At 37.7% G+C, this 20,144-nt stretch overlaps 2 protein-coding genes across 2 annotated transcripts; both read right to left on the bottom strand.

The window, feature by feature from the left end:
- Window positions 1–655: 655 nt before the first annotated feature.
- On the bottom strand, window positions 656–6,134 carry LOC105444008. The gene is made up of 7 exons (XM_030993678.1): window positions 5,915–6,134; window positions 5,258–5,273; window positions 3,740–3,999; window positions 3,171–3,278; window positions 2,356–2,676; window positions 1,703–1,951; window positions 656–1,040 (listed from the first exon to the last, which is right to left on the bottom strand). The coding sequence occupies exons 1-7, from the start codon at window positions 6,132–6,134 to the stop codon at window positions 694–696; spliced, it is 1,521 nt and encodes a 506-aa protein (XP_030849538.1). The 3' UTR covers window positions 656–693.
- Window positions 5,258–19,015, bottom strand: LOC115918218 (ankyrin-3-like). Its single transcript, XM_030993677.1, has 17 exons — window positions 18,896–19,015; window positions 18,347–18,538; window positions 17,817–17,974; window positions 17,263–17,297; window positions 16,341–16,673; window positions 15,336–15,583; window positions 14,519–14,764; window positions 12,293–12,484; window positions 11,763–11,920; window positions 11,209–11,243; window positions 10,287–10,619; window positions 9,282–9,529; window positions 8,450–8,578; window positions 7,690–7,861; window positions 6,996–7,041; window positions 5,915–6,163; window positions 5,258–5,273 (listed from the first exon to the last, which is right to left on the bottom strand). Exons 1-16 carry the CDS (start codon window positions 19,013–19,015, stop codon window positions 6,139–6,141), a joined length of 2,670 nt encoding a protein of 889 aa, XP_030849537.1. The 3' UTR covers window positions 5,258–5,273; window positions 5,915–6,138.
- Window positions 19,016–20,144: the final 1,129 nt, after the last annotated feature.

Raw genomic sequence — 20,144 nt, 5'->3', positions numbered from 1 at the left:
TCTGATACTGTGAACGAAATAATAAGACGTACTTCCGTAAATTGTTAAGTGTTACCATATGCCTTTCGAAACCTAAATGGTCCGCAGGGGAACCATTTAATAATCACAGTTTCAAAGGGCGCCCGCAGATGGTAGAAAAAGAATATCTGATATAAATACCTCTATACGGTTCCTATATGGATGAAGTAAGTACACACGTAGAGTTGGTTTCTCTGCAGGAGTCATGAAGACAGGCTGGAAGACTACACATCTCAGCTGGAGTCCTTGAAGATCAGTCGATGACAGAGCCCAGACTTGAAGATGACGTGTGCAAAACGTTATCTTATCTTTTGATATTTGTGACAGAGTCAAGTTCCTACGACCGAAAGTTCCTTTGATTTAGAGAAGAAACAAATATAGATTATATTATCTTACTCCCTGATAATATAGGCTTATTAGTAGAGAAGGAATTAATTTCGACTTAATCCATGTTCTGATAGTTGACTTCATTTAAGCTTTGTTTAGGGAGTTGATTCGAATGGCATAGAGATAATTTTTCTTTATTATTGCAAAATCATTCAATATTATTTTACCAGCTCAATTATTGTTATAAACAGGTCAATTATTCACCTACTTGGTCAAATTATTGAGATTCAAATTGCAAGTTATGAAGTGTACTTATTATTTCAAGAGAACATAATCAAAATATGTCGATTACTTTGTACCTGGTCTTGTTCTCGTGTACAAGATAACAGGAGAGTCGTCTCTACGTTCATGTAGATTGGTGCAGTGTGGTAATACCACCGTGGCAGGCTTTAGCAGTTCTTGTGTCAGAGAACCTTCTACAACTGGTGTAATGACTACCTCACCCTCCCGTACAGGAAGCCTAGGGGTGTCATGAGTTGGGACGCGAAGAGTTACAACTGATCTCATCCCTTTAGGTATAGCTCCTTCAGGGACAGATACGGTAATACCAAGTTCTTCAATGGTCAGTTCTCCACCCTTGTGGTCAATGATGTCATGCGAGATGGAAGGCATATAACTTGGTTGGCATTTCATGGCTAGGGAAGATAAGAAGGAAACAAGCCATTGATAATCCCAATATGAAACATGAAGCAAACAAGACTACAGTTTATCTATACGATATATCAAGTTGTGCCAAATTGATTTCATAGTTATTTACAAGGCAGACCATAGTTTTTAATGTAAAGTGTTTGGGAAATAAACGTGTAACAAGGCATGTTTATAGACGTTTAAATAAAAATGTAACAATCATCTCGAGTCGGGATGTGATTCGAGTAAAATAGAAACAGAATGGTAATCTCGCTTTTCCAAATTTATTTTCTTAGAACTCTGCTGTATAAAGTAAAATATGGACAATGTTTTAAAAGATAGACATCATTAGCAAAATTTCCGAGAAGTTCCTGCAAATTCAAACAAGTTAATTTGTTGGCATACCGCGCTTCTTAGGTCTGAAAGATAACTGGTTAAGGGATAATTTCCTTTTGCGTGTTTTATCAACGCGGCTTATGATGGCTCCTTCTTAATATAAGTTTAAGTTGCACAGGCTCCTGCCGATTTTATAAATGTGGATATCTGTTATAGTCAGGCAATAGTAAGTAAACAAAATGAATCTATAAAACTTTGTTTTCCTCCACTGATCAAAGAGGCCTACCCAATCTAATGTAATGTGAAATACAGTGTAGTTGTGCAGTGGCACTACCTTCTGCTATCTTGACTGCTGCATCGTTAAAATGGAAAGCCTGAGCAACCCTCAGAAGCCTCTCCCTAGTCCCACCTTGGTGTACCCATTCGTTAAGCATCTTTAGAGTACAACGGCCAATCATGTGAGGCGGAAAGGTCACAAATTTGCTCATGATCTGCAAAACATCAGAAGATTTAACGTTCATGCGATGGCACAAGTCCACTAGGTCTGTCTTGGATCCAATGACTTTTGAGATTTTTTCACGGCCTGTGGACAATGAAAAAAATGCAAATGTCAATAGGAAGGAGGGGAAATATGTAGGTTAATGCAAATAGCATAATGATGGTGATGAATGAGGATATTGATGTCGTCTTAAAAAAGTGAAATCAAATGTAAAACATTGATGAATGTAGGGACAATTTAAGAAACCAAAAATAGTTTTCATGGTTTTTAGATACATTTTGGTAGAAATCTTTACCTACTAAAAATCGTCTGTACTACTGTATAATATACATAATTATGTATTATTATCCTATTGCCTTAACGCCAATAAACTGAAATTAATGGAATGTGAAACATAAATGAAATGCAAGTTTGAACTTGGAACTTTTCTTTGAAAGAGCAAAACGTATATGTTCTTATTAGCACGATTACGACTGAACCTAACGAACCTGTTTTGATATCTGGGATGTTGTACTCCGAGAGAAGCTTAGCGATCTCATCTTCTTTTTCTTCCTTTTTCAACCCATTCCGCCAACTGTCTATGAGCTCTTCAACGACCTTATGGAGTACTGACGAACTGGGTAGATCGATTAATCCAACAATGAGGTTATCATTCATACGGAGGGCTTTCCCAAGTGAACATGCAGTTGAAAGACTTTTCACTGAAAGGGCTAAGCTGCAAAGCTCTTTGGTGTCTGGTACTCCACCATGTCGGTCAAGGTCCAGAGGAGACTCCGTATGTTTTCCCGGAGTTACACTAGGAACATCATCTTTGAAGAAATATGATTCCTTGATTTAAAATAAAACATTTTAAACCCTTCTGCAATAGTTTGGCCAGGGGGATTAGACCTCCGTGCAAGGTCACTGACAGGTGGTTATCTCATCAAATCAATTCTCAATTAACATAAGAAAAGGGGATCATGGGGGACCAACGGGCACCGATAAGGCATTGTTTGCTATATAGAGAGCACAAGTAGCTATATGCAATGCAGTAGGGCTTTAAGAACATTCAATGTAATGAAAAATGTTCTGTTTGTTTGTGTAGGTGATTTTGTTTAATTTCTATAACCTCAGTTTGGTTCGAGATATAAAATTGATAATCCATACCAATTTGATATTGCAAAAAAATGGTAAAGGAAGATTAAGAACTCCTCTATCTCTACACAATCCCCATATCACTAGTATAATGACATTAACAGTGCATGAAGGTCATACAATTTTATGATTTCACAAACATGGACCACTAAATTGTGCGTCTACTTACCACAATCTGAAGTTACAATGATCTCCATATCTTCCTGCTCACAACTAGGTTCATTTGGTTTCGTCTTTTCCACAGGAGTTCGTTCTAGTGTACGAGAACTACCTTCGTCTGAAAAAAGACACATGATTACCTAGTAATATAATCTAAAAGCGTCGCATTAAAATCATGTATTAACCTTGCATTAAATTACTGTTAAAGTCTAAACTTTATAACACGCCATGGAATGTGTGAAAAACTATATTTCTGCACATTTAGAGAAATATATCATCCTAATAAACGGTGTCAGAAAGCGACCTCCCCGCTCTCCAGAGAGTGTAACATGGTTCACATTTATGGTACATGTTATTGTCTATCCTGCTGAACACTCTGTTAAAACCGGTAAATGTGACCTCGTATTGTTTATTTGCAATTTCTTGCATAGGAATACTTCGTGTTCTTATACAAGATAGTATGCATGATTCTTCTTATCCTGTGAAAATTGTCCTTGACGAAGTCCTGGATAAATAAAAAGAGATACTATGAAGCGTTTCACGTATTATCAGGCATGATTTTAATCGTTGTACCCATACCTTCTACGTTCTCCACCTTTGGTACTGCTTGGACAGACTCCCAAACAAGTTTTAAAGTCTGAATTGCTTCAGTCCCTGATGTTTGAGATGCTTTCCATTTGGAAAGCATTTGGATGTTAGCGTCTTTCCTGTTAGACAGTGTCCGGTGTTGTATGTGTTCAAGCTCTGTCTTATCGAGTCCCAGCTTTCCGCCAATCTCGGAAAACTGCTCTGGTTTGATCTTCCTGGAGAATGCGAGAAGTGTCTTGTCCGAGACTTCACTGTTGGGTGAAAGAAATATTATTTACACCAGAGGGAAAAGGTTGGTATATATATATATATATATATGAAGAGTTTCATTCCAAAAGGAGTTAAATCCACGTTGGGTAATTCTGAGTAAATCGCCTTTTTTTTATTTCTCCACTTTCCCTTCAGCCATGTACCTTCATGCTGTTATATATGTTAAAGGTGTCAATCTGAACCAATAATATATGATTAAAACAAACCTAGAAGTTGTTTCTGATTTTTTTAAATTAATTTTTAGATTTTTATTTTTCGTGGATTTAGCTCCTTTTGGAATGAAACATGATATTGTACCTAAAATTTGTGATATTTTAGAATATTTCCTCAATAAAGTCACTGAAATTTATTTAAATTTAGTTGCTAACCTTTCCTTTTAAATAATAACAGTGAAATCACATCTAAAAATACCTTTTGAAAAGAAAGTAAACAACTTATCACATTTTCATTCCAAAAGGAGCTAAATCCGTTTCATTCCAAAAGGAGCTAAATCCATGTTTCATTCCAAAAGGAGCTAAATCCATAAATTTTAATAATTTAGTAACAAATTAGAAATAACTGGAAGATTTTTTTCTTATCATATATTATTGGTCCAGGGCGACACCTTTAACATAAATAACAATATGAAGGTACATGGCTGAAGGGAAAGTGGAGAAACAAAAAAGTTGATTTACCCAAAGTGGATTTAGCTTCTTTTGGAATGGAACCAATTTGGATTTAGCTCCTTTTGGAATGAAACATGATATTGTAACTAAAAAAAATCATACTTCCTGGTGAAAATTTAGAATGCGATATAGTGCATTTTGTTCCCATGTAGGAAACCATTATTTTAAGACAAAAAAACTCAGTTTTGATAAAATATGGATTTAGCTCCTTTCGGAATCAAGCTCTTCATATATATATATATATTTAAATATACCAAGGTATATATATATATATAAGTGAGTGTGCGTATGCATTTATATATTCAATTTTGTCTTTGGCTTTCTCCCCCCCCCCCCCCTCATCTTCTTTTCTTTCCTCTTGTTTCTGTTTTCATTCAGTGTCATATCTAACGTTCGTACTGTTCTAGTTAATGCAATCTATCAGTAATCCCATATTCCTTTTACGAATACACAGAATGTTGTATAACACCTCTACATGTACTTAGTTTAAAGTCCATAAATTGTTACAGTATTATGAACTTGGATACCAATTTAAAAATATAAAGAGATAGTAGCATTGGATTCATAGACTCACCAAGCAGAACCGATGTCTGATGAAGGTAGATCAAGTGAAAGGAGACGATATACATGTAAAGATATAAGGAAAAAAGAGAAGACTATTTTAACTTGGTAGCTGATAGCAAGGTTGGTATAGCTAGTTGTTCTTTCTCTCTCACTGTTCTATCATGCATTTCTTAAGTGCTTGATATGATTAAGCAGCGATACTTACAACAATAAAATACTTTTAGAATGAGTAAAAATACATTCATTTTGTATAATACTTCCTTCCTTCAATATATTGCAATTGGAAGAATTTGACATAAACCACAATTTCCGGATATTTTACCCTTTTCTGTGAGAACTATACATACGATATTTTTGAAACTCATGACTATGAGATAATGTCAAACAAACCATACGAAATAGAGATCACTAGACATGCATAAACGTACAACATTAATTTGAACATAAGTGCCCTCAGATCTTTTGTTTCATTCTTTGTTTGATTAAAAACCTTTTGGTAGACATTTGCTTCGTCTTTAAAAAAAAAAGCATTTTGGAATAAACTATCGTAATCATACCCCTTATTCTTCTGTATTAGTAGCATATTTAGCTATCGACAACACAATCAAAACCGTTAATCTCTTAACAAACTAAAGTCGAAAAGAAAGTTGGATTGACATCGGCTAACCTGTCCTCTCCATCTCTTCAGTAGGTGAGTCTAAAGATTTCATGAGTGAAAGGAACGTTTCCTTTGCTTCTCGACCAGAGGCCTGTGCCTGTCGCCATGTTACCAACATGTCATAGGTAGCCTGCTGTCTGTCTCTGAACCTCCTGTATTCTATGACATCCAACTGTTGAATTCGGAAACCGAGAGCTACCCCCAAATCATAGAACTGATCCACTGTCATCTTTTCAGCAATGGTGTGGACATCGATATCTTCCAGGTCACTCCTCGATACTTCTTCGACTACCCTGCAAAGCGAGATAAAGGTATTTTCATTATTATTATCATTAAAATTGTGATTGCTGTTGTTGCTGTTAAATGTATCTATTTTTTATTATTATTGAAACTAATTACCGCGATACCTTTACAATTAGTTTCAATAATAATAACAACAGTTACATTTAACAGCAACAACAGCAATCACAATTGTAATGATAATAATGATGAAAATACTATACTACTTTTAATAATAATACTTCTAATAATACTAATAAAGAGCACACTCAAGAAAGGTTTCAACCAGCTGAATAATTATAAAAAAAAGGAAATACATCGATTGTTTACAGGCTGCAGTAAAATGTAACTGACGATGATGACGGGGTGATTGACCGAGGGCCCAGTGCATGACATAGAAACTGTTCGTAAAACAAGTAAGCTCCCCCCTGGTTGAATCCCAACACATATCATTGGGTAAACACCCGAATGGCGTTTAATTACCAGGGAGAATACACAATAATGGGTCTCTGACTTCGCTGAAGTGACTCCATTTTCCCCCAATGAAATCTCCTATTTATAATTCATGTCAGCTGCTATCCTAAACTCGATCAGTGGATAAGTGAGAATGAGATGGTGAGTTGTGCAGGAAGTCGTTTCGAATTTAAGACAAAAATCACCTTCCCTCCCCTGTCTCCGTCACCACCAACCCCCGCCCCCGCCCCTAATAGGCCTACCCATGCTGCCACTGATAAAACAGCGATATAAATGTAAAATTCATTTCATTGGCAAAAACAATAAAAGGAAAATACTGGTCCAAATGGAAGCTTACCGATCGAAGGAAGCAGGTTCTAAAGAAGGTTCATACTTCAGTTCATCTGTGATAGAAAAGAAATGGGGAAAATATAGCAATCGATGTTCTGATGTGTAGTTGCTAATAAGTAATCCTATCTAAACCATATTCTAAATTTTTTTTTAACAAAGGTCCTCTAAGAGTCCTACAAAATATACCGATATAAATCTGATTATGTATTTTTCCGACGGGTGTTCACTTTTAGTGTCAATATTTCTCAAAAAATGCACTGACTAACATATCGACTGGAATCGGAGGTCACACAGCAGCGTACCCTACCAATGAATCACCATAATATGGCTATGCAACTGTTTAACCTATGATATCGACATGGTTATGTATTTTAGTTCATCTCTTTCCAAGCATTTTTGTTCTTATTGGAGTAAATTCAGCACGATTGCAACGACTTGTGAATAAATTAACTCGAGCGCATTTTCAGTCCGGGCCTATTGTAATAATGTGTAACGCTCATGTCATTTGTATCTGTGCACATTTCAATAGGTGATTCAAAAGTTCGTGGAAATTGAACTAGTTTCAGTGTTTGAAATGGTTTGCGATTGTGCTATTCTAGTTTATCCATAACGCTTTAAACTCATACAACACTTTTCAGTTATAATTATGCTTCATCAGAACATTATAATGCCTAAAATAAATAGATATGGATTATACATACCTGAGTATCTGATTAAGAAAGCAACAGATAATGAAACCCCGACCTTTCCAGCCTGTGTAATCGTGATAATTACTGGGAAGTCTGTATTCTCCTTACGCGAAGTCACGGGTAGTAAAAAGCTGTGTTTCAGTTTGCTTTGAATATCTTTTTGAGAGATAGCCTGTTGTCCAGACTGAAATATGATATTGAAAATAATAACAATGATGGTGATAATAATATTATTGATAATAAAAATAATAATGATATTAATTTTGCATTATCCTCATTATAGTAATCATATTTATGATAAAACTGTTGATCAGGAAAGAATAATTATAAAATAAGGATAATCGCACTAACGAGTAATATTTAAAAAAAATCAATATATAGGTATAGGGAGTTAAATTTCAAAACCGTACAAAGAGTAAAGAACTAACAGATGTATTGAATGTAAACCATTAAACATAGATTTATATTAGGAACAAGAGCTTTCTGAATGCAAGCAGTCGAAAGTATACATCCGCCATCTGTGCAATTTTTATTTCCGCACATTTCACCAGAAGCTGAATTACCATGAGTGCAGTGAAATGGTACGACTTCATTGACCTCTGCATGACCTTTGACCTACTTTTCCCCAGAATCTCAAGAGGTCGTGTCCCTATGTTGATACACATTATCACCAGGTTTGAACGTCATATTTTATTTTATTTTTGAGATACCGCGTTTACAAGAAACTAACGGACAATAAGAAAATAAAGAAAAACAATTTAAATGTAATTACCTTGCTTTGCTCAAACTCATCCTGACGACAGCACGTGACTTGAACGTCACCAGACTTTGTTGCAATACTGATTGGAACCGAGGGATGAACCTTGCGGTATGACTGCTTTTTTTCCGCCTCTTGAACCTCCTGTGCGAAAATAGTATAAAAAGCCTTGAGTAAACGTCACAAAGTGAATCTTATTCAAATAAAAAGTAATATTCAAACTTAATGCAAGTACAATCGTAATGGCGGCAAAACGATACGTGATGCCGTTCTTGGTAGATCTATTGTTAGTGGGTAACCCCCCAAAAAATCATTTGTTTAATAAAAAGGTTTATTTCGCAAATTTTGAGAGACAAAGCATTTAGAATTTCAATCGTAATGGCGGCAAAACGATACGTGAAGATGTTCTTGGTAGATCTATTGTTAGTGGGTAACCCCCCAAAAAATCATTTGTTTAAGAAGGGTTATTTCGCAAATTTTGAGAGACAAAGCATTCAGAATTTCAATCGTAGTGGCGGCAAAACGATACGGCGTGATTATTTAGATAAAATTCCTGAATATGTAGATACAGTAGCTTAGATGTTTTGACTACAGGTAAACATAGCATGTTTCGAAAAAAAAAGATGGAAGATCGGGGACAGAGAGAAAAAAGGATATATAGCGAGTGGAAAGGTAAGAAGATAACTCCATCCCCCTACACCCTTGCCTCAATCTATAATCTAGTTCCTTCCTATTTCTTCTACGGTTGCATCTAATATGTTGGTTCCCCCGCCAATGATACCAGTGGCCTCTCTAGACCGCTAGACAATGCTATGATTATTTCATGGTGCCGGTGCGTTTTGCTTACCGCGTCCATCCCAGGAAGGTTCGCATGGATATGAAGATGCACTTCAATCTCTTTGCCTCTTTCTATCGTATCTGGGATGTATGGAGTGCACATAAGTTGGTGTCGGATCACCTGTTGTTCAAGAGGTATAAGAACCCACCACTCAGCACAGTGACCAATGTACAACTCAAGATGTCTCGTGTACACTCTGCAGTACGGTGGTTCGTCTGGTGAGCTGGATGAACTCATTCTAGATGTTCTTGGTAGATCTATTGTTAATGGGTAAAAAACCCAAAATGCATCTGTTTAAAGAAGTGTTATTTCGCAATGGAGCCGATATGTCCTTTAAACTGTATAGTGACATCCAATATTTCTGTCACTAATGTTGTCTTTGTGGAGAATAATTAGTTCAAATTGTTTTAATTTAGATAAGCCATCCCGACGAGCACTAATTCTCCCTTTTCACCCGTTTCTCTTTAATGAAGATGTCTACAGAAAAATTCAAGTTGTAAATTGTTCTTCACGACGTTATGGCGCTGTGATTACGACGATACCTAAAACTGAGGCTACCACGGAATTCAGTTTCTAAGAGTCAAGTTTTAGCGTACATATAGTCTATTTAAATTTATATTACCTGCTATGAATGAAAAACGAAGAACATAACCGGGCATCGTATACTCAGAATTTATATTTGCATTGTTTTATTTTGCTTCGTTATTTTACCCGACTGCTAGGAAAGCAGTAAACTTGTTAAAAAGCAACAAGGAGACAAACACCTTTAAGTCCTCTTCATTTCAGTCGGTAATTAATCATTAACCAAAGGGCACTAGCACATCGACTGGGTTTCGGAACCGAGACCTCCGGACTACGAAACCAATCTCTACCACTTAAACATATCGCTACTCATCAGTGTTGTCCCGAATATGCTTTGCTTGGTTTGATGCAAAGTGATGTCAGAGCATTCAATGTTTGTTTACTCTAGCATTAAAAACGGATTAGTTTCAGCACCTGACCAAATGAACTTACCGTCTACAGAATCCCATACATGTGAAACAATGTATGGTTTCACTTGATCAGGGTTGATGGTCAAGGTAGAGTGTGGTATCCTAATCCTAACAGGTTGGTGGAAGATCATGTTTGGAGGGTCACATCTGATCCCGTAACAGGCCACCGATTCATCATCTTGGAGGTCAACACTTGGAAGGTCTCGTAAGAGAGAAAAGGTGATCTTGCACCGGTCACTCTGGTTAACAGCCTCCGGAGGAATAAACATTGATACGCCATGGTCTTCTAGTTCAATTTCCTGACTGGTATTGCTTTTGACCTCAACTGAGACGATGGCAGGTGTTGATGGCTCATCTGTTGTTTATTCAAAACATAAAAAATGACACGATTATAAGAACAGATATTAACAACAAAGTAAAAGTGTATGGATAGCCATTGGAATGAAAAACACTATATTATATCTTTCTCATTCTAATCTTGTCCACAATGAAAATTGACTTCATGACCATTTACAAAAGTTGTGTTAATTATCAAACTCTGATAATCAAAACAAGTGTGTAATATTTAATTGAGGGCCTATAATAAATCAATAGGCTATTCTCTACATTCCTTTTTTGTCTAACCATCTTTTAATTTATCTTTTTTTTTTCCATTTTGGGACTCGTTCAGCGTTTATCTCTCGTATTTGACCATTGATGTAAGCCTTAGAGGTGGGTCTACATACAGGAATATAATTTAAGTGTTCATAAGAGGTAAGTTGATGACTTGTGTGTAAATTACCCCAAATCAGTAAATCCCTTCTTGTTTCAGATTGCAAACCTAAAATACCACGTTTTAATCATTGCTAGACTTTAATTAGTGACTTAATGGATAAGAAAAAATATATTAGGAGCACAAATTGAGCTGTTGTGCTGAAAAAGCTCTTGTGTTTGGATGTGCTTACTTCGATGTGACGTGATCTCCTCTAAAGAAGGTAACCTGAAATCAATCATACGTAAAAAGTGGTTCAGTCATTTCTATACAATTTAGGCAGAAACCTATCGAGGACAATTATTATTTTTTAAATGATGCTCTAATCTTAGCATTAGGTATAAGAAGAAGACAATAAAACATACCTTTGCACTGGTAATGCCGTAAAATACAGATTTATACAGAACTACAGTTAGAATATATCTTAAAAAAGAACATGGTAGAAAATTTGAATCGTTAACATGAGTAGAAGGAAAAGAGAGATAGAGTAGTCGACCTTGTAGGCGTGAATTAGAAGACTCGAACAAATTAACAGTCACAATTGTCACTTTGAATAATTGTCTAATTGTTCCACTAACACATCTCTTGTAAAATAAACTATTCACTTTTACAATAAAGCCATTGGAATTGCTATTTTAAAAATGTCATTCCGTTACCAAATCTCAAAAAAAATAGTTCGATCTGTTAGCAATCTTGTGCCCGAAAATTGACGGGGCAATTATATTCCTTATGATATGAAAGAATCACCTCGACAAAATCATCTGTTTGACCACTTCGTCCTTGGCATATTGGATTGGTAGATTGCCTCTCTCGTCCCTCACATCTAACTTGGCTCCATTCTCTAGGAGATAAAACACCAAGGCTTTCTCAGGAGATAGTTCGCCCCTGTAATAATCATCGGAGATCTAAAACAAAAAACAATTACATGTATATGTATTATTTTTAGTACAGTATCGTCCATCAATATTCAAGGTGGATGAGCATCGCAAAAACGGTTTTACCATGGACCAAGGTCCATGGTTTTATGCTGTCTCTTGGATTTACAGTAGTGTAAATCCCTATTTACGTTGAAAACTTCCCCATACACACACACACACACACCGCATCGTACACATTGTTTGGTAGGACCAATCCTGGGTTTCAGATAGGACTAAACTACCGACCTAGAGAAGAATGATATGTCAGGAACACTCCAATACTGACCAATATTTTGACGTAATTTAATTTGTTGTTCCGACTCTCGTCGGTCTGGTGTCGGTCTCGTGGCTGTTTCTCACCTTTCTAAGGGTGTCAGTTTGTGCCACAACAGTCTCGCTTTTATTGCATAGTTTAATGGCTTCATGGAGACACATATGTCCGTCAGGTGACTGGATATTGAGATCAGCTCCCTCAGAAATTAACTTCTCAATGGTAGAGGTGTGACCTTCTTGGATGGCAAAATGGATATCCGTTAAATCATCCTGGTCGAGCTGGATATAAGAAATTGCGCAGCGTGAAAACTTAATAATAAATAAAGAAACATTAAGCATTAACAGAATAACAACTAATAAGGAAATCCAGTGATTCGAGTCATTGTATCTTGTCTATGAAGTCTATAAAACAGCAATGAGTTCTAACTGGAGTTAAAATTATGTATTCTTAATAGTGGTAATACAAAGGCAGTGAGTCAGCTTAGAGCTGGTCAATTCTGAAACAAAAATAATAGGTAGCCAATTCATTATTTGCTCTAAATTGAATGTCATTGCTTGTTATTTTACATTCATGAATTTTATTGAAACATCAAGGTAGATGAATTTGAAATAAAGATAATTTTGTTCAATGTTTACCATGGAATTGAAACGGTCCTGGAATAGATCAGCAATGCTTCCGTACCCGAGGACTAAGGACAGGTGTAGAGGTGTCTGGCCGTGAATATCTCCTACGTCAAATTGTGCTCCTCCTGCCATAAGGACTTTAACAACATCAAGGCAACCGTTCTGAACAGCATCGTGTAAGGCAGTCCAACCACGATTATCTCCCTTATTCACCTCAGCTCCTTGGCTAATGAGATATCGCGTGACATCAAGATGACCATTGGTAGCAGCACTGCGTAATGCAGTCCAACCGTTAATATTTCCCTTATTCACCTCAGCTCCTTGGCTGATGAGATATTTAGTAACATCAAGATGACCATTGGAAGCAGAACCGCGTAATGCAGTATAACCGTTATTTTTTCCCTTATTCACCTCAGCTCCTTGGCTGATGAGATATTTGGTGACATCAAGATGGCCATTGGTAGCAGCACTGCGTAATGCAGTCCCGCTGTAATTATTTTCCCTGTTCACCTCAGCTCCTTGACTAATGAGATATTTGGTGACATCAAGATGACCATAGAAAGCAGAACCGCGTAATGCAGTCTTACCTTTTTTATCTCCCTTATTCACTTCAGCTCCTTGACTGATGAGATATTTAGTGACATCAAGATGACCTCTGTTGGCTGCACTGTGTAATGCAGTCCTACCATCATTATCTCCCCTATTCACCTCAGCTCCCTGACTAATGAGATATTTGGTGACATCAAGTTGACCCTCCTGAGCAGCAATGTGTAATGCAGAGCTACCGTCATTATCTCCCCTATTCACCTCAGCTCCTTGACTGATGAGATATTTAGTGACATCAAGATGACCCCTGGAAGCAGAACAGCGTAATGCAGTTCTACCGTCATTATCTCCCCTATTCACCTCAGCTCCTTGACTGATGAGATATTTAGTGACATCAAGATGACCCCTGGAAGCAGAACAGCGTAATGCAGTTCTACCGTCATTATCTCCCCTATTCACCTCAGCTCCTTGACTGATGAGATATTTGGTAACATCAAGTTGACCTTCCAGAGCAGCAAAGTTTAATGCAGTCCAACGGTCATTATCTCCCCTATTCACCTTAGCTCCTTGGCTGATGAGATATTTAGTGACATCAAGATGACCATTGCCAGCAGAACTGGGTAGTGCAGTTCTACCGTCTTTATCTCCCTTATTCACCTCGGCTCCTTGACTGATGAGATATCTCGCGACATCAAGATGACCATTTTTGGCTGCACTGTGAAATGCAGTCATAACGACATTATTTCCATTATTCACCTCAGCTCCTTGGCTGATGAGATATTTGGTTACATCAAGTTGACCCTCCTGAGCAGCAAGGTTTAATGCAGTCCAACCGTCATTATCTCCCCTATTCACCTCAGCTCCTTGGCTGATGAGATATTTGGTGACATCAAGATGACCCTTGTAAGCAGCACTGTGTAATGCAGTCGAACCGTCATTATCTCCCCTATTCACCTCAGCTCCTTGGCTGATGAGATATTTGGTGACATCAAGTTGACCCTCCTGAGCAGCGACGTTTAATGCAGTCCAACGGTCATTATCTCCCCTATTCACCTCAGCTCCTTGGCTGATGAGATATTTTGTGACATCAAGTTTGCCGTACCCTGATGCGATGTTTAAAAGAGTCCAGCCTTTAGTACTAACCTGATTCACTGTTGCCCCCTGACTGATAAAGTATCGTACTATATCAAGATGACCATTCATTACAGCGCTGTACAATGCAGAGTGGCCGTCCTTGTCTTCTTTGTCCATATTAGCTCCATTGCTGAGTACACATTTCGTTGTTTTAAGATGTCCGAGTGATGCAGCAAGATGTAAGGGTGTTTGTCCATCTGGAGTCGCCTTCTCCACATTAGCTCCATGATTTATGAGATACTCGATGACATTCTCCTGGTTATTCTGGAGCGCTATGTGTAAGGGTGTGTTTCCATTTTTGTTTATTTGATTTATGTTTGAACCAAGTTTTAACAAACTTTCGACGGCTTCAAGATTACCTTTCAACACAGCATCGTGAAACTCTTCATTCACATCATCCATATTTGTTAATGTCTCGCGGCATTAATGGATCAGTAAGTTCTTTGGTCGCAGATAATTATGTCCTATATTCCTTCCTTCCTATCATCTGAAGGCGGCAAAACGATACGGCGTGATTATTTAGATAAAATTCCTGAATATGTAGATACAGTAGCTTAGATGTTTTGACTACAGGTAAACATAGCATGTTTCGAAAAAAAAAGATGGAAGATCGGGGACAGAGAGAAAAAAGGATATATAGCGAGTGGAAAGGTAAGAAGATAACTCCATCCCCCTACACCCTTGCCTCAATCTATAATCTAGTTCCTTCCTATTTCTTCTACGGTTGCATCTAATATGTTGGTTCCCCCGCCAATGATACCAGTGGCCTCTCTAGACCGCTAGACAATGCTATGATTATTTCATGGTGCCGGTGCGTTTTGCTTACCGCGTCCATCCCAGGAAGGTTCGCATGGATATGAAGATGCACTTCAATCTCTTTGCCTCTTTCTATCGTATCTGGGATGTATGGAGTGCACATAAGTTGGTGTCGGATCACCTGTTGTTCAAGAGGTATAAGAACCCACCACTCAGCACAGTGACCAATGTACAACTCAAGATGTCTCGTGTACACTCTGCAGTACGGTGGTTCGTCTGGTGAGCTGGATGAACTCATTCTAGATGTTCTTGGTAGATCTATTGTTAATGGGTAAAAAACCCAAAATGCATCTGTTTAAAGAAGTGTTATTTCGCAATGGAGCCGATATGTCCTTTAAACTGTATAGTGACATCCAATATTTCTGTCACTAATGTTGTCTTTGTGGAGAATAATTAGTTCAAATTGTTTTAATTTAGATAAGCCATCCCGACGAGCACTAATTCTCCCTTTTCACCCGTTTCTCTTTAATGAAGATGTCTACAGAAAAATTCAAGTTGTAAATTGTTCTTCACGACGTTATGGCGCTGTGATTACGACGATACCTAAAACTGAGGCTACCACGGAATTCAGTTTCTAAGAGTCAAGTTTTAGCGTACATATAGTCTATTTAAATTTATATTACCTGCTATGAATGAAAAACGAAGAACATAACCGGGCATCGTATACTCAGAATTTATATTTGCATTGTTTTATTTTGCTTCGTTATTTTACCCGACTGCTAGGAAAGCAGTAAACTTGTTAAAAAGCAACAAGGAGACAAACACCTTTAAGTCCTCTTCATTTCAGTCGGTAATTAATCATTAACCAAAGGGCACTAGCACATCGACTGGGTTTCGGAACCGAGACCTCCGGACTACGAAACCAATCTCTACCACTTAAACATATCGCTACTCATCAGTGTTGTCCCGAATATGCTTTGCTTGGTTTGATGCAAAGTGATGTCAGAGCATTCAATGTTTGTTTACTCTAGCATTAAAAACGGATTAGTTTCAGCACCTGACCAAATGAACTTACCGTCTACAGAATCCCATACATGTGAAACAATGTATGGTTTCACTTGATCAGGGTTGATGGTCAAGGTAGAGTGTGGTATCCTAATCCTAACAGGTTGGTGGAAGATCATGTTTGGAGGGTCACATCTGATCCCGTAACAGGCCACCGATTCATCATCTTGGAGGTCAACACTTGGAAGGTCTCGTAAGAGAGAAAAGGTGATCTTGCACCGGTCACTCTGGTTAACAGCCTCCGGAGGAATAAACATTGATACGCCATGGTCTTCTAGTTCAATTTCCTGACTGGTATTGCTTTTGACCTCAACTGAGACGATGGCAGGTGTTGATGGCTCATCTGTTGTTTATTCAAAACATAAAAAATGACACGATTATAAGAACAGATATTAACAACAAAGTAAAAGTGTATGGATAGCCATTGGAATGAAAAACACTATATTATATCTTTCTCATTCTAATCTTGTCCACAATGAAAATTGACTTCATGACCATTTACAAAAGTTGTGTTAATTATCAAACTCTGATAATCAAAACAAGTGTGTAATATTTAATTGAGGGCCTATAATAAATCAATAGGCTATTCTCTACATTCCTTTTTTGTCTAACCATCTTTTAATTTATCTTTTTTTTTTCCATTTTGGGACTCGTTCAGCGTTTATCTCTCGTATTTGACCATTGATGTAAGCCTTAGAGGTGGGTCTACATACAGGAATATAATTTAAGTGTTCATAAGAGGTAAGTTGATGACTTGTGTGTAAATTACCCCAAATCAGTAAATCCCTTCTTGTTTCAGATTGCAAACCTAAAATACCACGTTTTAATCATTGCTAGACTTTAATTAGTGACTTAATGGATAAGAAAAAATATATTAGGAGCACAAATTGAGCTGTTGTGCTGAAAAAGCTCTTGTGTTTGGATGTGCTTACTTCGATGTGACGTGATCTCCTCTAAAGAAGGTAACCTGAAATCAATCATACGTAAAAAGTGGTTCAGTCATTTCTATACAATTTAGGCAGAAACCTATCGAGGACAATTATTATTTTTTAAATGATGCTCTAATCTTAGCATTAGGTATAAGAAGAAGACAATAAAACATACCTTTGCACTGGTAATGCCGTAAAATACAGATTTATACAGAACTACAGTTAGAATATATCTTAAAAAAGAACATGGTAGAAAATTTGAATCGTTAACATGAGTAGAAGGAAAAGAGAGATAGAGTAGTCGACCTTGTAGGCGTGAATTAGAAGACTCGAACAAATTAACAGTCACAATTGTCACTTTGAATAATTGTCTAATTGTTCCACTAACACATCTCTTGTAAAATAAACTATTCACTTTTACAATAAAGCCATTGGAATTGCTATTTTAAAAATGTCATTCCGTTACCAAATCTCAAAAAAAATAGTTCGATCTGTTAGCAATCTTGTGCCCGAAAATTGACGGGGCAATTATATTCCTTATGATATGAAAGAATCACCTCGACAAAATCATCTGTTTGACCACTTCGTCCTTGGCATATTGGATTGGTAGATTGCCTCTCTCGTCCCTCACATCTAACTTGGCTCCATTCTCTAGGAGATAAAACACCAAGGCTTTCTCAGGAGATAGTTCGCCCCTGTAATAATCATCGGAGATCTAAAACAAAAAACAATTACATGTATATGTATTATTTTTAGTACAGTATCGTCCATCAATATTCAAGGTGGATGAGCATCGCAAAAACGGTTTTACCATGGACCAAGGTCCATGGTTTTATGCTGTCTCTTGGATTTACAGTAGTGTAAATCCCTATTTACGTTGAAAACTTCCCCATACACACACACACACACACCGCATCGTACACATTGTTTGGTAGGACCAATCCTGGGTTTCAGATAGGACTAAACTACCGACCTAGAGAAGAATGATATGTCAGGAACACTCCAATACTGACCAATATTTTGACGTAATTTAATTTGTTGTTCCGACTCTCGTCGGTCTGGTGTCGGTCTCGTGGCTGTTTCTCACCTTTCTAAGGGTGTCAGTTTGTGCCACAACAGTCTCGCTTTTATTGCATAGTTTAATGGCTTCATGGAGACACATATGTCCGTCAGGTGACTGGATATTGAGATCAGCTCCCTCAGAAATTAACTTCTCAATGGTAGAGGTGTGACCTTCTTGGATGGCAAAATGGATATCCGTTAAATCATCCTGGTCGAGCTGGATATAAGAAATTGCGCAGCGTGAAAACTTAATAATAAATAAAGAAACATTAAGCATTAACAGAATAACAACTAATAAGGAAATCCAGTGATTCGAGTCATTGTATCTTGTCTATGAAGTCTATAAAACAGCAATGAGTTCTAACTGGAGTTAAAATTATGTATTCTTAATAGTGGTAATACAAAGGCAGTGAGTCAGCTTAGAGCTGGTCAATTCTGAAACAAAAATAATAGGTAGCCAATTCATTATTTGCTCTAAATTGAATGTCATTGCTTGTTATTTTACATTCATGAATTTTATTGAAACATCAAGGTAGATGAATTTGAAATAAAGATAATTTTGTTCAATGTTTACCATGGAATTGAAACGGTCCTGGAATAGATCAGCAATGCTTCCGTACCCGAGGACTAAGGACAGGTGTAGAGGTGTCTGGCCGTGAATATCTCCTACGTCAAATTGTGCTCCTCCTGCCATAAGGACTTTAACAACATCAAGGCAACCGTTCTGAACAGCATCGTGTAAGGCAGTCCAACCACGATTATCTCCCTTATTCACCTCAGCTCCTTGGCTAATGAGATATCGCGTGACATCAAGATGACCATTGGTAGCAGCACTGCGTAATGCAGTCCAACCGTTAATATTTCCCTTATTCACCTCAGCTCCTTGGCTGATGAGATATTTAGTAACATCAAGATGACCATTGGAAGCAGAACCGCGTAATGCAGTATAACCGTTATTTTTTCCCTTATTCACCTCAGCTCCTTGGCTGATGAGATATTTGGTGACATCAAGATGGCCATTGGTAGCAGCACTGCGTAATGCAGTCCCGCTGTAATTATTTTCCCTGTTCACCTCAGCTCCTTGACTAATGAGATATTTGGTGACATCAAGATGACCATAGAAAGCAGAACCGCGTAATGCAGTCTTACCTTTTTTATCTCCCTTATTCACTTCAGCTCCTTGACTGATGAGATATTTAGTGACATCAAGATGACCTCTGTTGGCTGCACTGTGTAATGCAGTCCTACCATCATTATCTCCCCTATTCACCTCAGCTCCCTGACTAATGAGATATTTGGTGACATCAAGTTGACCCTCCTGAGCAGCAATGTGTAATGCAGAGCTACCGTCATTATCTCCCCTATTCACCTCAGCTCCTTGACTGATGAGATATTTAGTGACATCAAGATGACCCCTGGAAGCAGAACAGCGTAATGCAGTTCTACCGTCATTATCTCCCCTATTCACCTCAGCTCCTTGACTGATGAGATATTTAGTGACATCAAGATGACCCCTGGAAGCAGAACAGCGTAATGCAGTTCTACCGTCATTATCTCCCCTATTCACCTCAGCTCCTTGACTGATGAGATATTTGGTAACATCAAGTTGACCTTCCAGAGCAGCAAAGTTTAATGCAGTCCAACGGTCATTATCTCCCCTATTCACCTTAGCTCCTTGGCTGATGAGATATTTAGTGACATCAAGATGACCATTGCCAGCAGAACTGGGTAGTGCAGTTCTACCGTCTTTATCTCCCTTATTCACCTCGGCTCCTTGACTGATGAGATATCTCGCGACATCAAGATGACCATTTTTGGCTGCA

Source organism: Strongylocentrotus purpuratus, unplaced genomic scaffold, assembly GCF_000002235.5.
Source record: "Strongylocentrotus purpuratus isolate Spur 01 unplaced genomic scaffold, Spur_5.0 spur5_scaffold_20, whole genome shotgun sequence".
Lineage (NCBI taxonomy): Eukaryota > Metazoa > Echinodermata > Echinoidea > Camarodonta > Strongylocentrotidae > Strongylocentrotus > Strongylocentrotus purpuratus.
Note: the sequence above shows the minus strand (reverse complement) of the source record. Positions and strands in the feature narration are given on the sequence as shown.